At 33.2% G+C, this 17,878-nt stretch overlaps 1 protein-coding gene across 3 annotated transcripts in view; it reads right to left on the bottom strand.

Moving 5' to 3' along the window:
- Nucleotides 1-1,279: 1,279 nt before the first annotated feature.
- Nucleotides 1,280-17,878, bottom strand: part of LOC140062540 (BLOC-1-related complex subunit 8-like) — a 33,750-nt gene continuing 17,151 nt past the window's right edge. For all 3 annotated transcript variants that reach the window (XM_072108800.1, XM_072108797.1, XM_072108799.1), the window contains exons 6-8: nucleotides 10,570-10,680; nucleotides 9,990-10,054; nucleotides 1,280-1,580 (exon numbers count right to left, since the gene is read on the bottom strand). In XM_072108800.1, the coding sequence (XP_071964901.1) occupies nucleotides 1,528-1,580; nucleotides 9,990-10,054; nucleotides 10,570-10,680 (229 nt within the window). In that variant the 3' untranslated portion in view covers nucleotides 1,280-1,527. The remainder of the gene's footprint in view (nucleotides 1,581-9,989; nucleotides 10,055-10,569; nucleotides 10,681-17,878) is intronic.

The following is a 17,878-nucleotide window of genomic DNA, read 5'->3' as shown; positions in this document are numbered from 1 at the left end:
ATGATGCTTAATAATTGGCAACATATGCTAGTGTATAATGAAACCAAATTCTCATTTTAATTCACTCAAATTGTTGTGTTTTGGGAATTTTGAACCAATGCTATTGAGAACACTATCTGAATTCCCAGCCTTGTCAAGGTTGGTTTGTCCCCTTTCAAACAAATTTAATATGTACTAATAATATTGGTTCAGAAATGAATTAATTTTTATTTTGTTAATAGATCTGGTTTTTTGTGAAGCAAGCCAGACATTTCCAGGTAAAATCTTTGTCAAGTCATGCCACTATAGAAATTTGGGGTTCATCGTAAACTGTCCTTGGCCCGGTTCTATGTTGTCCCCAGGCGTACATAATCTGTCAACAAGCAATGGAAGTTTTTATTCAACTTTTGACAAACAATACCGCAACAGACTTGTTACTCATTTTAAATATAAGTTGTGAACACAAAGGTGTTTACGCATATCCTTCACAAATTTTATCTTTCGTCTTCATTTAATCACAAAAAAGTCATTAAAAAAAACAAAAAGTAGGACCTCCACAGAGACCAAGCGGGTGACTGACAGAAACGATAAACAAACCGTAGAAAAACGAGGGCGGAGATGTTGGAGGACGCTTTTGCGTCCTGCTTTCTGACAGTCGGGACTAAATTTTCAATAAAATACAGAGGAAATGTCATCTCCGATTAAAAGTAATACGATAACCTTTCTTGTTAGTAGGGCTTGCAAATTAGTTGTGCTCTATTAATAACAATTTGTGGGCCTCTTCCATGATGTAGCACTAATATGGCATAGAAACATATCTGACATACTTTCTACACAAGGCTAGAAAATTCTCCTATAGAAATATATTAGATTTTAGAATGATGTTCTCATCTCAAGTTTATATCATTTTTATATCAGTTGTAAGGGTGTGTGGCGCATTGTGTTGGACGTTGGACTACTGATCGTGAGATCATTGGTTCAAATCCAACTCTTGCCGCATTGCTTGTGCAATTAGGCAAGGTACTTTACTTACGTTTGCCTCTCTCCACCCAGGTGTACAGCACCTGGCGCTCGTTTAGGTACAGTACTTTAAATACTTATTTGATATCATCAAAATAGGGTCAGATATAACTTGCATACTTATGGGTTAAATTAGTCAAAATATCTGATCATGTAAACAACCACACATTGAAGTTGGTATGTTTATATCCCAATTCACTTGAATATTGTAAAAAAAACCAAACATAATTTTCCAAATCCAATGAAAGGCAAAACAACTATGGTGCATATCATATCAAATAAAGATTTAATGGACAGTTTTGTACACCACTATATGTAGTATTAAATAATATTAGTATAAAAAAATAAGCACATTTTTATACTCAAAAGTAAATTACATATAAATCTTATTTTACATTTTAGTGAAAAAAATCACCAATTGTGCTTCTTTCACTTTTGGTTTAACATTGTCTTCAATATTGTATTACTCTTCCTTTTGTGTTACTTTTAAATAGCATTTGCTTTAGGCCTACAAATATGCATGGTTCATCACTCGAGTTTTGGGCTCGTTGACGTTGAAGCATTTTCATGTGAAGGGCGGCCTAAAAAACAAACAAAAATTATTCATTTTGAAATACATTAAACCACAGTAGAACTCCTATAAAGGCACGTGCACTCACAAAAAATCCACCAAAGTGTCTCCTTAATCAAGGTGTCCTCTGAAGTGGATAGTGTTTTGCCTTTCATTTGTTTGAAAGTGTCCCTTATAGGAGTCCCCTTAATAAGCGTGTCATGTGTGTCCCAAGAAGGGGTTCTAGTGTCATATCAAATTATTTTTATAACATCACATATTTAATATTTAGTTGCATACTGCCACCATACAGCATTAGTCCACCAAACAGCTGTGTGGTCTCAAGATGACTGACATCAAACTCCCACAGAGGCTATCCACAGATTAATAGTTAGTTGATTCAATATTAACACATTACATGTCTAACAGTTGATATCCATTGGTGATGGAATTATTACTACTTACTCGCCCTATCCATTAAATTGGTTACACTACTTATATTATTCATATGGCTGTTGCACAGTATTAAGTATTCAGGTATTAAAAATACAAAAACCTATCAGCTTTTGCAGTACTGTATATCCTTGTCATTGCCATTGTTCTATTCTTTGTTGTGAGGGAGAGATCATGTTTTGGGCGCATCACTGCTTCCGTTTGCACAAAACAAGATTATGCTTCTATTGGATTTCATGCACATTTTTTCAAGATTTTTGTTTACACAAAAAAAGTACTATCACAAGATCATTAAATAGTATACAAATAATGCTTTGCCTCGTTGATATAACCTTTCATCATTCACCTCGTGCCATTATTTGTACCATTGCACGAATACAAAACATTCATTATTTGTTTTATATAACATCTAAATAACAAACAAAAATGTTTCAAAAAGTACTATTTAACGATCGTTGAATAGTGCGTACTATTGCACGCCATGTGACCCACATTCGTCCAATCAAATGACAGGAATTTATATAGGTGTTATATAATACAAACTATTACATGCCATGTAACCCACAATTGTCCAATCAAATGACAGAAATATATTTAGGTGTTTTATATGATATTATATTTGGCTTTAGAAGGTAAAAGTTGAGCTCTGATAATTTTAAAAGTAGATACAGATGCTGTACATATCTACAGTACATCAATACTACTGACCGATGGCACAAGAGGAACTGAATTCTGTCAGCAACTGTACAGTCCTATATGACCAAAGCATTCAACAGCTAAACTATGTCTTACAACCTTTAGGGTGTTAAATTGTTACAGCATTTTATAATAGTACACAATGCTCAAGGCAATGTTATACAAATTTAGCGTTTGAATAAATAAATTGAAATGCAGTCCTCTTCCAATGTGATAATAATTGCTGAGTGGACTACACAGTAGAATCCCTACTTCTTGTTGACATTTTTATTAAGGGGACATTTTCATGTAAAACGAATAAATACTTTAGAATAGCAAAAACCTATAAAAATAATGTTGATGTATTATTGTAATTATAGTAATAGTATGAACTCAAACAAAAACTATATTATTAACATTTATAAGATTTCGAAAAAAACTGGGTCATTTTGAAGTATCATAATAGTTATTACCTTTCACCAAAAATTAGTCGGAAAAAAAATCATTTAACTGAAATACAGACGTTTTTTGGTTCAAAAAATAACTGACTTCCAGTCAAAGTTTTCGATCAAAACATATCTTATAATGCAACGCGCTTATTTGGCTACTCTGTATGCATAATCATAAAAGTTCCTCGCGACCTGTGTGAAAACACCTTCTCAACCATGACGGGTTGTAAACAATCCTAATTAGCATCATGCATAATGCGTACTCATGGTTTAAAATCTTTGTTTACTTTTAATCGCGACTATTTTCCAGACGAAATGTAATCAAATTAATTTAGCTGTTAATTACGTAAAATTGTTGTTTTTGGCTCGAATTTTCGACTTAAAGTGAATAACTTTAATATTACTTTGATATGGCCAATAAAAATTTAGTATATTTTGACTTTAATTTTTTTGTGTTTCAAGGGACAATACATCTTTAAGATTAAAAAAGATATTAACCCAATACTAGGTCACTAAGTTACCTCCAAATTGCATGCATTGTTAAATATGTATTCTTAACTATTCTCCAAAATTATTATTAATTATTCTATTTAAAACGATTATCTAAAAAAAATCTTTTTTTTTTTAACGTAGGCTTCATAAATAAACATTAGAGCAAGTTTACTAAAGAATTAAAATTGCGTTTTGACACTTTCATTTTTTTTTTCAATAAGTGAAAACATTTTAAACTTAACTGCAGATGGTTACTGAATGTCATGAATAAATTTAATCAAATGCTTCATATTAAGTTTAAGTCAAAACTAACAATCATGATTTCTCCAATTGTTCCTTGAAAACAAGTTCACTTATAGTTTAGACCTATATTAGATGGCTGTCATCCAACATATTTTTCGTTTTAATAATAATTATCTTTGTCAACCCTACAGCGTGTGTATGTATTTAAAGGTTTTCAATTCAGAATGCTTTATTTCAACACAAGAGTGTTTTATACAATTTTTATGACGAGTAGTGGAAATGTGGAATTTTGGTATTAAAATATCTGAAAGTCAGTTATTACACAAAAAAATTACATTTTCTAACATTATTATTATAACAATAACATAACAATAGTTGAAGGATATATAAACACACTTTAAAATGGTCAAATCTCTGCTGAACAATTGGAAGGAGGTAGGCTCTGCCCAAGTCTATTATAATGCACCACTATTTCATAAATCCTGGATTTTGCTCTGTACCAACCCTAACATTTGGTCAATCAGATTTGTGTAGATGGGTAATAATAGTGTCCACCTTAGGTACAAGGCATAAATTTTAAATATAATATCAGATTAATTGTACATAAATCAAACACATTTGTAATAAAAATCAAGAAGAAAAAATATGAATTTCCCTTAAAATGGTAAAATACAAAATTTGGCAAAATTCTGCTCTAAAAACCAGGAAGACTTTTTTTCAGTAGTTAGTAGGTAGTGCAATAACATGTCTGGTGACTCCCTAGAAGAAGAAAAAAGATGGTGGATATACCACACCGTTTCATAGTTTTTTAAAAATGCAACATTTGTGTACAAAAGAATAGAGATTTTACTGTGTAATTTTATCTCCCCACTGATAAGAAAGTGCTTATTTTCAACAAGCTGGTGTAACACAAAAAAATCCCAAAAATTATGAAACCTAGGGGAAACTATAGATCGATAATTATTGGAATGTATGACATTTTTTGCCCGCACCTGGCCTTTAAACAATCCTGTACAAAAGTACTCAATACAACCCCCTAAACCCCACCCCGAATCTGCCTATCACCCTAGCACTATTGCATTATTCAAGCTATGTAGCCTGAATACATCCACCTATTAACGTATTAATTAACACGTTAACAACCATACTTGGCTTGTCAAAACTAACCGCAGAAAATCAATATTTATAATAGTGTAATTAAGCTGAGGTTGGTGGTTAAACCGCTAGCCACAAAGTTATACTACCAATGTTTTGCCTTTGAACCAAAAGACACTCATTAACAAGCTTGTTAAAACATGTTAAATATCATAAAAAAGGGGTCAGTTACAGTAACAGATGAAATGCATCTAAAGAAGAACCAAATGAAAAACCTATATTATAAACCTACATAGATAGTACTTCCATAGATACTACAGATTTGTTACACATTTTTAATTGCATACATCTAATATCTATACTTATAGGCCTACTATGTTCCTAGTATTTTTATAGTATTATAAAAGATTCTTTTCTTGTTTGACTTGTTTTATTCTTATAAAACATTTAATTTTCTCAAAATATCATGATAATAAGTACAAAATAAAGTAAATATTAAATCTAAACTAAACAAAGAGTGTGATATTTTAAAATTACTAAATAATAATTACTAATACAGACCAAAAGTTCAATGTACAGTACATGGGTGGACTTGAGGCATAAACACAACTTCCTGCCCCCATAGTGGCCTTACAGTACAACTATTGAATTCTGAAACAGACAACAGCTGTATTGACCATCTGAAGTCATCACCCATAGCCAAATCTGTCATCAGAACCATGGCTGACCAACGAAAATTTACTATCATGATGTCTGTCTCGGCGTGGGCTCTCTCAAACCATTCCCTTGGCAATGTCTTTTGCCTTAGTTACTAATCAGTATGGCTAGTGTTTACAGTTGTAGATGTGCAATTCACTTTGTTGGTAACACTTTTGAGTAGGGGTCACTGAAGGCCAGTTTTCCTTGGGGAGTTGGAATTTAATATCTGTAGGGCAGTGATCCTGAATCACACTGAAAATAACACAACCTTTGGGAATTTTTTATCCTTAAAAAATATTATCTACAGCTTTTATATTTGTTTTTACATATTATATAAAGTTTTACCTTCAAATAATATTAAGCAGAATATTCTTTAGCAGGTGTCAATATAAAATGTGTTTAAATTTAGAAATCTGTTTAATTTCAAATTATACAGTTCAACTAACCAACCATGTATTGTTTTTAAATGTAGTATGGTGTAGTAGTATGTACTCCAATATTACTGTAGTATTCATTATAGTACCGCCACAAAGGTAATCACAATTTGTACCATAGAGTTTAATTGATAAGTAATCAGTGATTATCTGTTGATCTGCACTGTAATAATTTACACACAACACATATGTAATAAATTGTGACACGGATGGAGCTAGTGACATTATACTGTAAAAGACGCATAAAGCATGGTTCCCACTTATACAAGTGCAACACAAGTAATTTGACCAATCACAAGCAATGGGTTATTCAAATTGTTGCTGGTCATTGGTCAATTCCTTTGCGTTGTGCTTACGTCGTCGCATTGCATCCTAGTGGGAACCAAGTTTAGAAACATGCATCCATCATTATGCAAACACAGTTGTTGAAATTATCAAAATTTCACATAAATGTAACAAATAAATGCTTTTATGTTTGTTCATACTAATGTAGAAATTTGTTTTGTGCAAGAATTAAAAATAACAAACTAATTTATACATTTTTCAGAATTTAAAATTAGAAAATAAATAAATTGTAGATTGAATTAATCAATAAATATTTTTTTATAAAACTGTAAAACTGAATATATTTGTATTTAATAATCTTAGGCCTATAATTATTGTGATTATAATACTATATATAATTATACATTTAGGAACAACACTGGATGTTTTAAATAATTTATATATCAGCTTAAGTGTAGGGCCTACTGTAAGAATAAAATTAAAATAAACTTGAGATTAATATAATAAAAATATTCTTGGCAAGCATGTTCGTTGTTCCTAAACAACATCATCAGTAATAATTATATTGGTTACCTTTAATCTGTAGACTATTAATATTTACTCTTATCAGTAATCAGTCAAATGTATTGATTGATTGAGAAATTCATTATTAAAATTAATTTAAAATTTTATGTTTTGTACTTTATAAATTAATATACATATACCTTTGGGAGGTATTATTTAAACATAATAAGTTTATAGACGATGAATGTAAAGTGAACGTAGAATTTAAGACACTAACATTATCATTTTTGATCAAACTCAATTTGAATCAATTTTACACCAATAGCTCAAAGTAAATAAAGCATTTAGTTGTTCTACACAGATTTACTTCCACATCAACAGATGTTAACACTGAAGAACACAAGAAAGTACTAAACGTTTTATTTATTTATTTGGAATTACACCTTTAGATCGGTGGCACACTTAGCACAAAGGTGCATCCTTCACAATATAAAATATAACAATTAACAGAAAAGAAAAAAAAGGCAAAAGCAACTATCAACCCCTATCCTACCACCCCCCCCCCCCCCCAATTTACATCGATACATACAGTAGATCATTACTTTACACAATGAATACAAAACAAGATATAGTAAAAGTGTATAAAATAAAATCAGCTGATAAACACAGCTTATTACGAAAAACCCCCAACTCCTCCCCCCCCCCCCCCCACTTTTATAATTAGACTGTTTATATACTACAGTATACTGATAAGCTTAGATCAACAATTGTCTATAATACTTGCATACATTTAGCTCCTAATTGGACATGACGCGTACATCAAACCAATCAGAGGGTAAGCAAAGAGAGTAGGAAGCACCTGGCCTAGGATCTTTACACACAAAGACAGACTGACAAATTAGCAATGAACTTACAGACACATAGTATACCATCAGAACAAGCACGGGGGCGGGACAAGATGACAGCTAGGGATGAAGTGAAATGACAGGGAATTCGCTATCAATCAGGCTGCTCCCAAAGGAACTCGAAAGCCTTAGCAGTAACACTAGTCTGAAACAGGTGTATAAACTATCTAAAACTATACAAAGTAGCAGAGCTTAGAAGTAGTTCACTAAATATTGCGAATCAACTCAGCCATAACGCCCAGGCTACATCTGTGTGAAATTGGAGTCAAAATATACGGATTTCTAAATTGGAATGAAATACAGAAGTCAATTTCGTTCTAGCATATAATTACTTCTTTTCTAATAAAGGTGGTCCATTTTGTTTTCTTTTTCATACAGTACATGCTGTTTGCCTGAGGGAGTGACGGAAATAAACAACTCTAACAACATAAACAACAATGTTTAATAATGTACTTTAATTTCCATAAAGACAGTCTAAAATAACATCTTAAATATTTAAATGCATTTTCCTCAATTATGTAGATACTGTAGATAAACACACTAATGAACTCCACATGACATGAGACTATGTTTGTATAAAGCATATTGTAAATAAATTTCCATTTACTCTGAATGTTTGTGAACTTGAATCAATACAGTGAATTTTCTTTTAAATATTAACATTAAAGTTTTTAAGAAATGTATAAAGTGTTTTTATTTGTCTAATTACCATGAGTAAAAATATAACTGTCATTTACATATATTTATTTTCATAATTACTTATATAATTTTAAGTCTAAATAAGGCGTACTGTATACCTTTTTCCTTATTAAACTATTTCTAATATTTATTTTGTTAGGGGTCTGATTGAGACAAGTTTAATACTTCTATACCAGATCCCAGCCAAAAAATAAGTAGAAATGTTATGTTAAAATGTTTAATATTTATGTTAAATAATATGTTTTTTGGTTGAATAAATATTACGAAACGAATTACGAAACGAAAGTAACACTGTGTCCTGATTCTCATACATTCTTTTAGGTTGGATGAAGATCAGAACAAGTTTTTAGAAAAAAAGAAACCTGTTCCAATGCAAATAAGTAATGAAGCCAGTGGTGGATCTAGGGCTAGCCATTCCCTTTAATTCTCAAAAAAAAAAAAAAGATGCAACATACCCGCGACCATCGCTAGACTTGGATTCGACGCATCTTAATCTTTTTTTAATTAAGAAGAGTAGGCCTAGAGCTGGGGTAAGCATTAGTTGTGTAAATAGGCCTACAAAGTGAAAGAGCTAAGAATTTAATTACTATTTATGAATTCAAAAGTTTAAATCTTTGGAAAATAACCACAAGTTATTTTCCTCGTGTGAATGCTGACGTCATCACTCTCCAAAAATACACCATTTTCCATTTCAGTTAATTACCGCCCTGGTCCGTGTGTGCAAGCAAGCATCTACAGTATTTTTGAAAAAATTGTCTGAGGCTCCGGAGAGGGACACCCCTTCCTAAACTTACTGTAACCCCACTCGGTCCTACGCACCTCGTTTGCAACTTTCGTGGCCACCCCACCCCCAAACCCCCCTTTGTCAGATCCTAGATCTGCCACTGGAAACAAATATAACTTATAATTCCTTAAGATGGAAAATACCTTTTTCCAAAAATGATATTTACGAAAGTTTTATGCCGTAAACCATTTTCAGGAATTATCGAGTATTAATAATACCGTACACTCATACAAGTAATTTCAGAACACATGTGCCTACTACTGATAGCAATCTGTTTTGTTTGCTTTATCACATACTGGCGGTTAAATTGGACGTCGTATTCTTTTTAAGTGAGAAAATACTGTACAATGATGCCTGGGCGTGGTCAAACAGCAATGCATTATTTTATTTTATTTATTTATTTTTAATTTATTAAATCGAAACCAACAGCGATGATTACCGTCACTAACAGGTTTGATACAAACAAAGCCAGGACTGTTTAAAGTACCTTGATTTGTCCTAACATTGATCAAGGGCTTCTCTCGTCCATTGCCCGCCTTCACAGAGTACATGCATTGTAACTAAAAAGGTTGCACCCATGATGGATTGATGCTACTGTACCTTGTTAAAGTATTTACTTCGTGAAAAAGTTTTATGTTGCGAAAATGGACAATGTAACCGATTCACGAAAGTTTCAAGTCGCGAACGTTTCTGGTTATATTGCCAATGGCTTTTATACTGTACCTGAAAGTAGTTGTCGTTGAGGACTTGAACTAATACTTGACCGTTTTTCTTGTTTTGATTGCACCCTATAAGAAAAAGTCAATTACATATCAACATTCTTTTTCCATCAAATCTAAGAAAAAGAATTAAATTAAAGAGAATGACACAACAAAAATATGGAGCCTCACAAGCCGTATTAGCAAATTGATAGCTAGTTGAATTTGTCAATTATAATATCTGTAACCTACTGTTTTTAAGGCTTACAGCTGGAGCAAGCCCCTTTAAATCCCGGGTTCAAGTACCGGGTTCAATCTCGACCTACTGCCCGGGTTGAAACACATGAATGTTTCTACTACAGTACCTAGCCTCAAATGAGATCATTTTATAATATATTAGTTTATAAGCATGATATATATATTTGAGACTCTGCCTTAAATCCCATTTGGCTACGATTTTGTATAATTAGTATGTAAAGCATTTTGTTGTTTATGTGGTGAAAAAATAAAATACAAGATTGAATGAATTTATCCTGTAATTGTTTGAGGTACTTGCTAAGGGATTTGTATGAAATAAATATCTATAAAAAAACAACATACTGTACCTGAGAGCAGCGGACCTTTCATTAAGCTGTTGTTTATGGTAGATTGATGATTTTAGTAGAGACTCAATATTGCTAAATGGTGTCTTGCTATCATGCATAGCTTCAACAGCACTGAAAGAAACAATAAGAAAAAAAAACAATTAACAAAATATCAACCTATACTGTCCAATGATGTTTACTATCTCTCATGGATGGACACTTTCCTTCCAGATAAAACCAAACATTACTGACTGTTGGCAGAGATAACTATCATGGAAAAAGGACTGCTAATTCTGAACAAAGGATAGTGAGGACAAATTGTGCTCCACACAGTACAGTGAAGTCATGTGGTACTCCACATAGTACAGTGAGGTCCTACATGACGCGGCACTCCAGACAGTAGGACTGTAAGGTCTCATGGTGCTGCACACAGGACAGTAAGGTCTCATGGTGCTGCACACAGGACAGTAAGGTCTCATGGTGCTGCACACAAGACAGTAATGTTCAGTAAGGTCTCATGGTGCTGCACACAGGACAGTAAAATCTCATGGTGCTGCGCACAAGACAGTTATGTTCAGAAAGGTCTCATAGTGCTGCACACAGGACAGTAAGATCTTATGGTGCTGCACACAGGACAATTAAATCTCATGGTGCTGCACACAAGACAGTTAAATCTCATGGTGCTGCACATAAGATATTATATCATGGTGCTGCACACAGGACAGTAAGATATCATGGTGCTGCACACAGGACAGTAAGATCATATGGTGCTGCATATGGGACAGTAAGATCTCATAGTGCTGTACACTGGACAGTAAGATATCATGGTGCTGCACACAGGACAGTATAATCTCATGGTACTGCATATGGGACAGTAAGGTCCTGTGGTGCTGCACACTGGACAGTAAGATCTCATAGTGCTACACATGGGACAGTAAGGTCTCATGTTGCTGAACATAGGACGGTAAGATCCCATGGTGATGCACATAGGACAGTAAGATCTCATAATGCTAAACATAAAAGTAAAATCCCATGGTGCATGCATATAAGAGTAAGATTTCTTGGTGCTAACACAAAAAAGTAAGATCATATGGTACTGAACACAAGAGTAAGACCCCATGGTGCTGAACATAAAAGTATGATACCATGGTGCTGCATATAAGAGTAAGATCCCATGGTGGTGCATATGCTGCATCTAAGAGTAAGATCTCATGGTGCTGCATCTAAGAGTAGGATCTCATGGTGCTGCATCTAAGAGTAAGATCTCATGGTGCTGCATCTAAGACTAGAGTAAGATCTCATGGTGCTGCATCTAAGAGTAAGATCTCATGGTGCTGCATCTAAGAGTAAGATTTCTTGGTGCTGCATATAAGAGTAAGATCTCATGGTGCTGCATCTAAGAGTAAGATCTCATGGTGCTGCATCTAAGAGTAAGATTTCTTGGTGCTGCATATAAGAGTAAGATCTCATGGTGCTGCATCTAAGAGTAAGATCTCATGGTGCTGCATCTAAGAGTAAGATCTCATGGTGCTGCACATACTGTAAGTGTAAGATCTCATGGTGCTGCATCTAAGGATAAGATCTCATGGTGCTGCATCTAAGAGTAAGATCTCATGGTGCAGGAGTGGAGCTGTGGCTTGGTGGTTATGATGCTTGGCTACCAATCTAAGGGTCCTGGGTTCAAGTCCTGTCATATGTCAGGGTTTTTTTCTCATGACAATTTACAACTCCACTCCCAAAGACTTAATAATAAGTCTTTGTCTATGTAGAGCATCTTGTGTATATGTTTGTCTTATATGTTCTAGTGCAGTATATGGAGAGCCATCTCGATAGTGCTTTGCACTCATGGCAATCCTCAGGGTGCTGCACCGCTGTGTTGTCATGTATGTTTGCCTGAAAATTAAATAAAAAATAAAAAAAAAAAATCTAAGAGTAAGATCTCATGGTGCTGCACAAAAGAGTAAGATCTCATGGTGCTGCACAAAAGAGTAAGATCTCATGGTGCTGCACAAAAGAGTAAGATCTCATGGTGCTGCACAAAAGAGTAAGATCTCATGGTGCTGCATCTAAGAGTAAGATCTCATGGTGCTGCACCTAAGAGTAAGATCTCATGGTGGTGCACTACTACTGGAGTAAATCTTAATTCCAACATTATTTCTATTCAATATTTATATTCTTTCAGTCAACATCTCTTTCAACAAGATGACAATTTGTTATCTTCACAGCTTTCTTAACACATTTATCAACAACCTTTCATAACATCTGTTATCACCTTGATTGTGATACATATCTATCATCATTGTTAACACATCTTTCAATCCAAAGTCTCAGATCTTTTTCATTTTTTATAAACCAAACTCTAGAATTACTGTATATGGAACTCGCAAGAATCTTCTTATACCTATTGCAAACATAAAGATATTCCCTTGAAAAATATAATGTTAAAGAGGCCATATTAATGTCACATAATAGTTTTTTTTTACCACAAATTGAATAGGTAAACAATTATGTAATCTACAGTATTTGTTCATATTTAGGAAGACCATATATCTTTAAATGAAAATAACATTTTAAATAGTAAACAAAGATCTTACAACTGAATAAACAGAACCAACCATGTAGCCAAGATTTTTATATGGCATTGGCATTCAATGTTCCACAAAGATCATCGATTTATGCTTAGCCCTATTTATTACAACATTCATTGCTGGTGTCTAGTTTGAAAAGGGCACTTTAGGAAAAAGAGAGCTTTGTTCCCACTGGCTATGGCTTGAGTAAAGTACATAACATTAAGTAAATTTGTTGGGAACACAATGACTTTTAGATATACTTTAAAAGCCGATTTATATTAAAAGAGATTCATAGTTGAACTGTCTTTTCATCAGTGTATTTTTAAAGGAACTTAAAAATAAATAAGTCTGTACATACACGTATGATAGACAGAGACAAAAAACCAAAATATTATACGCTCGCATTTTCCTTTTAGAGACAAGGGTAATTTTAGTTGAACTCGCGAACATTCCGTATAATTGAAACGAGATGTGTTTTAGAGCGTGTTGCACGCAATCTATACTTAGTAGTTAAACTATCGTACTTGTACCTTCTGAGGTGATTGAACACATGAACTTGAATGATACCTTGAACTAAGAAAAAAAATGGTAAAAAAACTCACAAAGAACTGCTTATTGCAACATTTTAAAGAGATAATTGTAAATTATGAAACACAGAGCATTTACACTTTGCTAAAATATCGTTTTTTTGTTTTTCTATAAAAAATTTAATTAAAACAAAGATGTTTACATTCATAAATATATTTTTTCCCCAGGAAATTGTACATTTTATACATTTATTTTGTTACGGTTATTTTGAGTGGTACCTTTATCTAATACCCCTTTCATAACCTACCAAAACACATCTTGGAGCAAACAAAGTTTTGCTAGGTGAAGGAGTATATACTGTACAGTAATATAAAAATATTAAACTCATGATTATCTAATATTAATTTGTAAATATTAATTCATTAATATAAAGATAATACTACAAAATAATTAGACAACTATCAGAACTACATTTTTAAAACACTTTTGACTTTGTGCCAATTGAATAAGAAGAATTATCTAAAATTCAATTCACTTCTAGTGAGAATTATATACATAATTTATTTATTTGAATACATTTAACAATTTGTAAAAACCTCAAATTATAGAATTGACACACCAGCTACAAGTAGTTCCACTAAAAATGGCATTTATTAACATGTATTTCAGATTTTGATGCCTTAGTGTTTAAAAGGCACATTCCTATTCTAACTAGGAGCATAGTAGTAGTACATGAACACATTTAAATAACCGGACTCTATAGCTTTGATACAATTGTTCCAACTTGACAAGGTGGAGAGGCAAACTCAGCGGTGCACTTTAAAAACGAACTTTAATTTTTTAATATAAGTTTAAGGTCAGTGAGGATCAAACATGAGCTTCATTAAAATTTATAAACAAATACTAAGACGACATTTTTTTCTATAAATCATTTTATGATAGACTATTCGAATAAGCGAATTCGCCATGTTCTCGATGTTGTAAATTAAAGAAAATAAACGAACAAGGACACGTTCGCATTTCATTTTCCAGAATAAGGTCACGATATGATCAAATTTGACATGTTACCCGATCCTTTGAGGTATAAATCCTTTATTTATCCGCAGGGTTATTTCTACGAGCCTATCAACCAATAGAATTGTTAGTTTACTGGGTAACTTTTTACCCACGGGAGGTACCTAGGTTTAATAAGCCTTGAACTCCACCCAGAAACTACTTTTAAAGAAATCACATAGTTCAATGATATCAATTAAATGTACCCTGAAATACATCACAGTTAATTTGAGAATTTAACGAATGAGTCGACACAACGGATTGTATATGTCATGAATCGACAAAGTTTAGCCTAAACATTTGGGTGGGTTATTAGAAATGAGTACTTAGTCCTGAGAAGTTAGAGAAGACCCAAAAGTGAATGAATATAGTATCGAACACACTTTCAAAGGGGTGGTTTGGTGTCAAAAAACTCATCAATTACATAGAAATGGTTAACAATTTATGTTCCACATTTAACACCAATGCCAAAGCAATGAATATATCTAATTTGGTTAAATTTGAAATACAGATCTAGAATTAATTCGGTTTTCAGTGATAAGTTTATTTATGGGAGTCATCTTGGTGCTCGCCGATATGTCGTATGACAAAGGAAATGCGACTGTCAAAAAAAAGCGTCTAACATAAATTTTAGCACCCTAATACCACCGCGTACACCCACTTGTGAAAGGGTATGTATAATTTTCCCCGGACTCTTGTAAAATAAAAAAGTACAGGTCCCTTAGACCATGAACCTAGGATGTTGTCAGACCTATAAATTCACTTCTTATGTGTCAAAGCTCTAAGGAGATTGATAAGGATTACGAGTAATGCATGTATTCCCCTAACCGTGTTTAGGTAAAGTGTTTGGGTTCGATGTTTACCCCCAGCTTTGATTTATAAAAATGTAACAATAAAATATTCTATAAAAAGGCATGACATATTGAGAATTTTAACATTAAAAGTGTTTCGACGATTTATTTAGAATTTGTTGAGGTTGTGCATTATAAATGGCTTTACTCAATAACCGATAAATTAGGAAGCATATTGGACCAATCAGGAAGTAATAAGATTCACAAAGAGTGATTATATATAATGAACATTGGGGTATTTAAACTGAATGTATAAGGTATCACCATGATTTGAAACAAAACATACTGCAGTGAACGCAAATTTGTAACAATTTAAACAGTTTTTAACATAGCATACTGTAGCTGTGCCTGCCCTAATGCGTGTAGACATTTGAATGGCATATTCTGAATTTAGAAGAGTAAAACAAGACCTTAAATATTGACAAAAATGGAAAACCATTTGTATAGGAGAGATTATAAATTGCTTATTATTTTTAAAGTATTCTTTTTTACAAAAGCATTTTTTTTTATGAAACATTTAAAGTTCATTAGGTTTCTTTAGAGTATGTCATTAATCTCAGATAAATTAATTTCAAAGAATTGTTTCAGTGGATATTACAGGTTACACTATCAAAACTGACCCCACACATCTTCGAGCAACATTGATTTACATCACACAAAATTGACACAAATGACTTTCGATATTTTCGCTTAATCTGATGACGCCTAATACGTTGCCAGAACTGATTCCCTAAAGACTCAAATACAAGTAATGAATACAGGCATCTGTCTCCAGTTCACAACTTTCAAAATAGGATCTTTCATTGACATAGAGTGATGGAAAACATAACACAGTATCATGAAAAGCATGGTGTAGTTAGGGAGTTACAGTTGAAGACCGCAGCTCTTTTCTGGAGACACCCCTATTAAGGCAACACTTTCCTATGAAATGAACAAGAGGCAATGTACTGTACCTTTTCAAAAAGGGCCACCTCTATTCAGAAGACACCTCTATTCAGAGGTCTTACAGTAACTGTATTTGAGTACAATGTGGTACAAAATATAGCAGTGAACCCCTATTAACAAAACACCTTGGATCCAACAATGTCCCCTAATCTGGGTGTTAGTTGTTAGTTAGTCTATTTATATACAGTACTTTAGTACTCATTCGCTTTACAGGAAAGTGCCCCCTTAATAGGGGTGTTCCATATAAGAGGGATTCTACTATCACAATTCTTCTTTTCTTTTCCATAGTTTGTACACATACAGGCATAATGGCACAATAGGATAACAAATACATTGAAAATTCAGCAAAATACCCAAAATACTGATGAGGGAGTTGTTACACAACTCTCTGTACTGATGATGTGATATGGTCTGTAATATTTACTGTAGGATGAGAAGTTTAGTATTTCTATTAAAATTTATCTGCAAAATCAGTAATTAGATAAAAAGTAAATCAGTTCTATAGGAAGGACACAAGATAACTCTGATGCAAAGTTAGCATGAATTAGCTGATATTTTTTAAGAAGCTGGTTAGAAAGACCTTTACTACAGTATCATTGTATGCTCTCATTCTGTGTGGAAATAGCGTCTATACTGAACTCTTTTATTCACTGCTGTTGATCAGCTTTAGGTAATTTTACTTTATAGTAGTTTTCAGTATTGCTTATAGTTTATATAAATTGCCATTCTTTCACACATTGTTTCTCTTTTCTCATTTTTTTTTCGTCCTCCTATAATTACAGGAAACAATTTTACTGTACATCATGAAAAAAACACAGTTTGATTGATGGCAATGGTTAAACAACAAAAAATAACAATTTATTAAATGACTAGAAACATCCGCTACCATTTCTTGATGGATATATATGGGGGCCAGGGATGACCAAGATAAAATAAATAACTTGAAATATATATTTATACTGGGTAACCTCTTCAGTCAAAGACTGGTCTCCCAGAGGGCCCAGTTGGTGATCAGTGGCTGTGATGTACTATTACACCGGGGTAACCCCCTACTCGTCTCGAAAGATGTACTTGGTTCTTTAAAGTGCACACGAGCTAGATGTCTACACTGGACCTACGGTTTATAGTCCTTATCCGAGGTTAATAGCACTATTAACGCACAAACATCCGAAGGTCTCTACCACTGAAAATAAACTAGTCTTTCTTTATAGATACGGGACATTTGAGATGATTTACAAGAAATGGGACAGATTACTGTAGACAGGCCTACTTCGAAACATCCCTATCAAAGGGACACCTGTGAAAAGAACATGGTTATATTATGTTTTAACACATGATCAACCCTTATTTAGGGGTAAGCCCTATTCAAAGGTGACACCTACA

The sequence above is a fragment of the Antedon mediterranea genome, chromosome 11 (assembly GCF_964355755.1).
Source record: "Antedon mediterranea chromosome 11, ecAntMedi1.1, whole genome shotgun sequence".
Taxonomy (NCBI): domain Eukaryota; kingdom Metazoa; phylum Echinodermata; class Crinoidea; order Comatulida; family Antedonidae; genus Antedon; species Antedon mediterranea.
The sequence above is the reverse complement of the archived record's forward strand: the minus strand, read 5'-3'. Positions and strand labels throughout refer to the sequence as shown.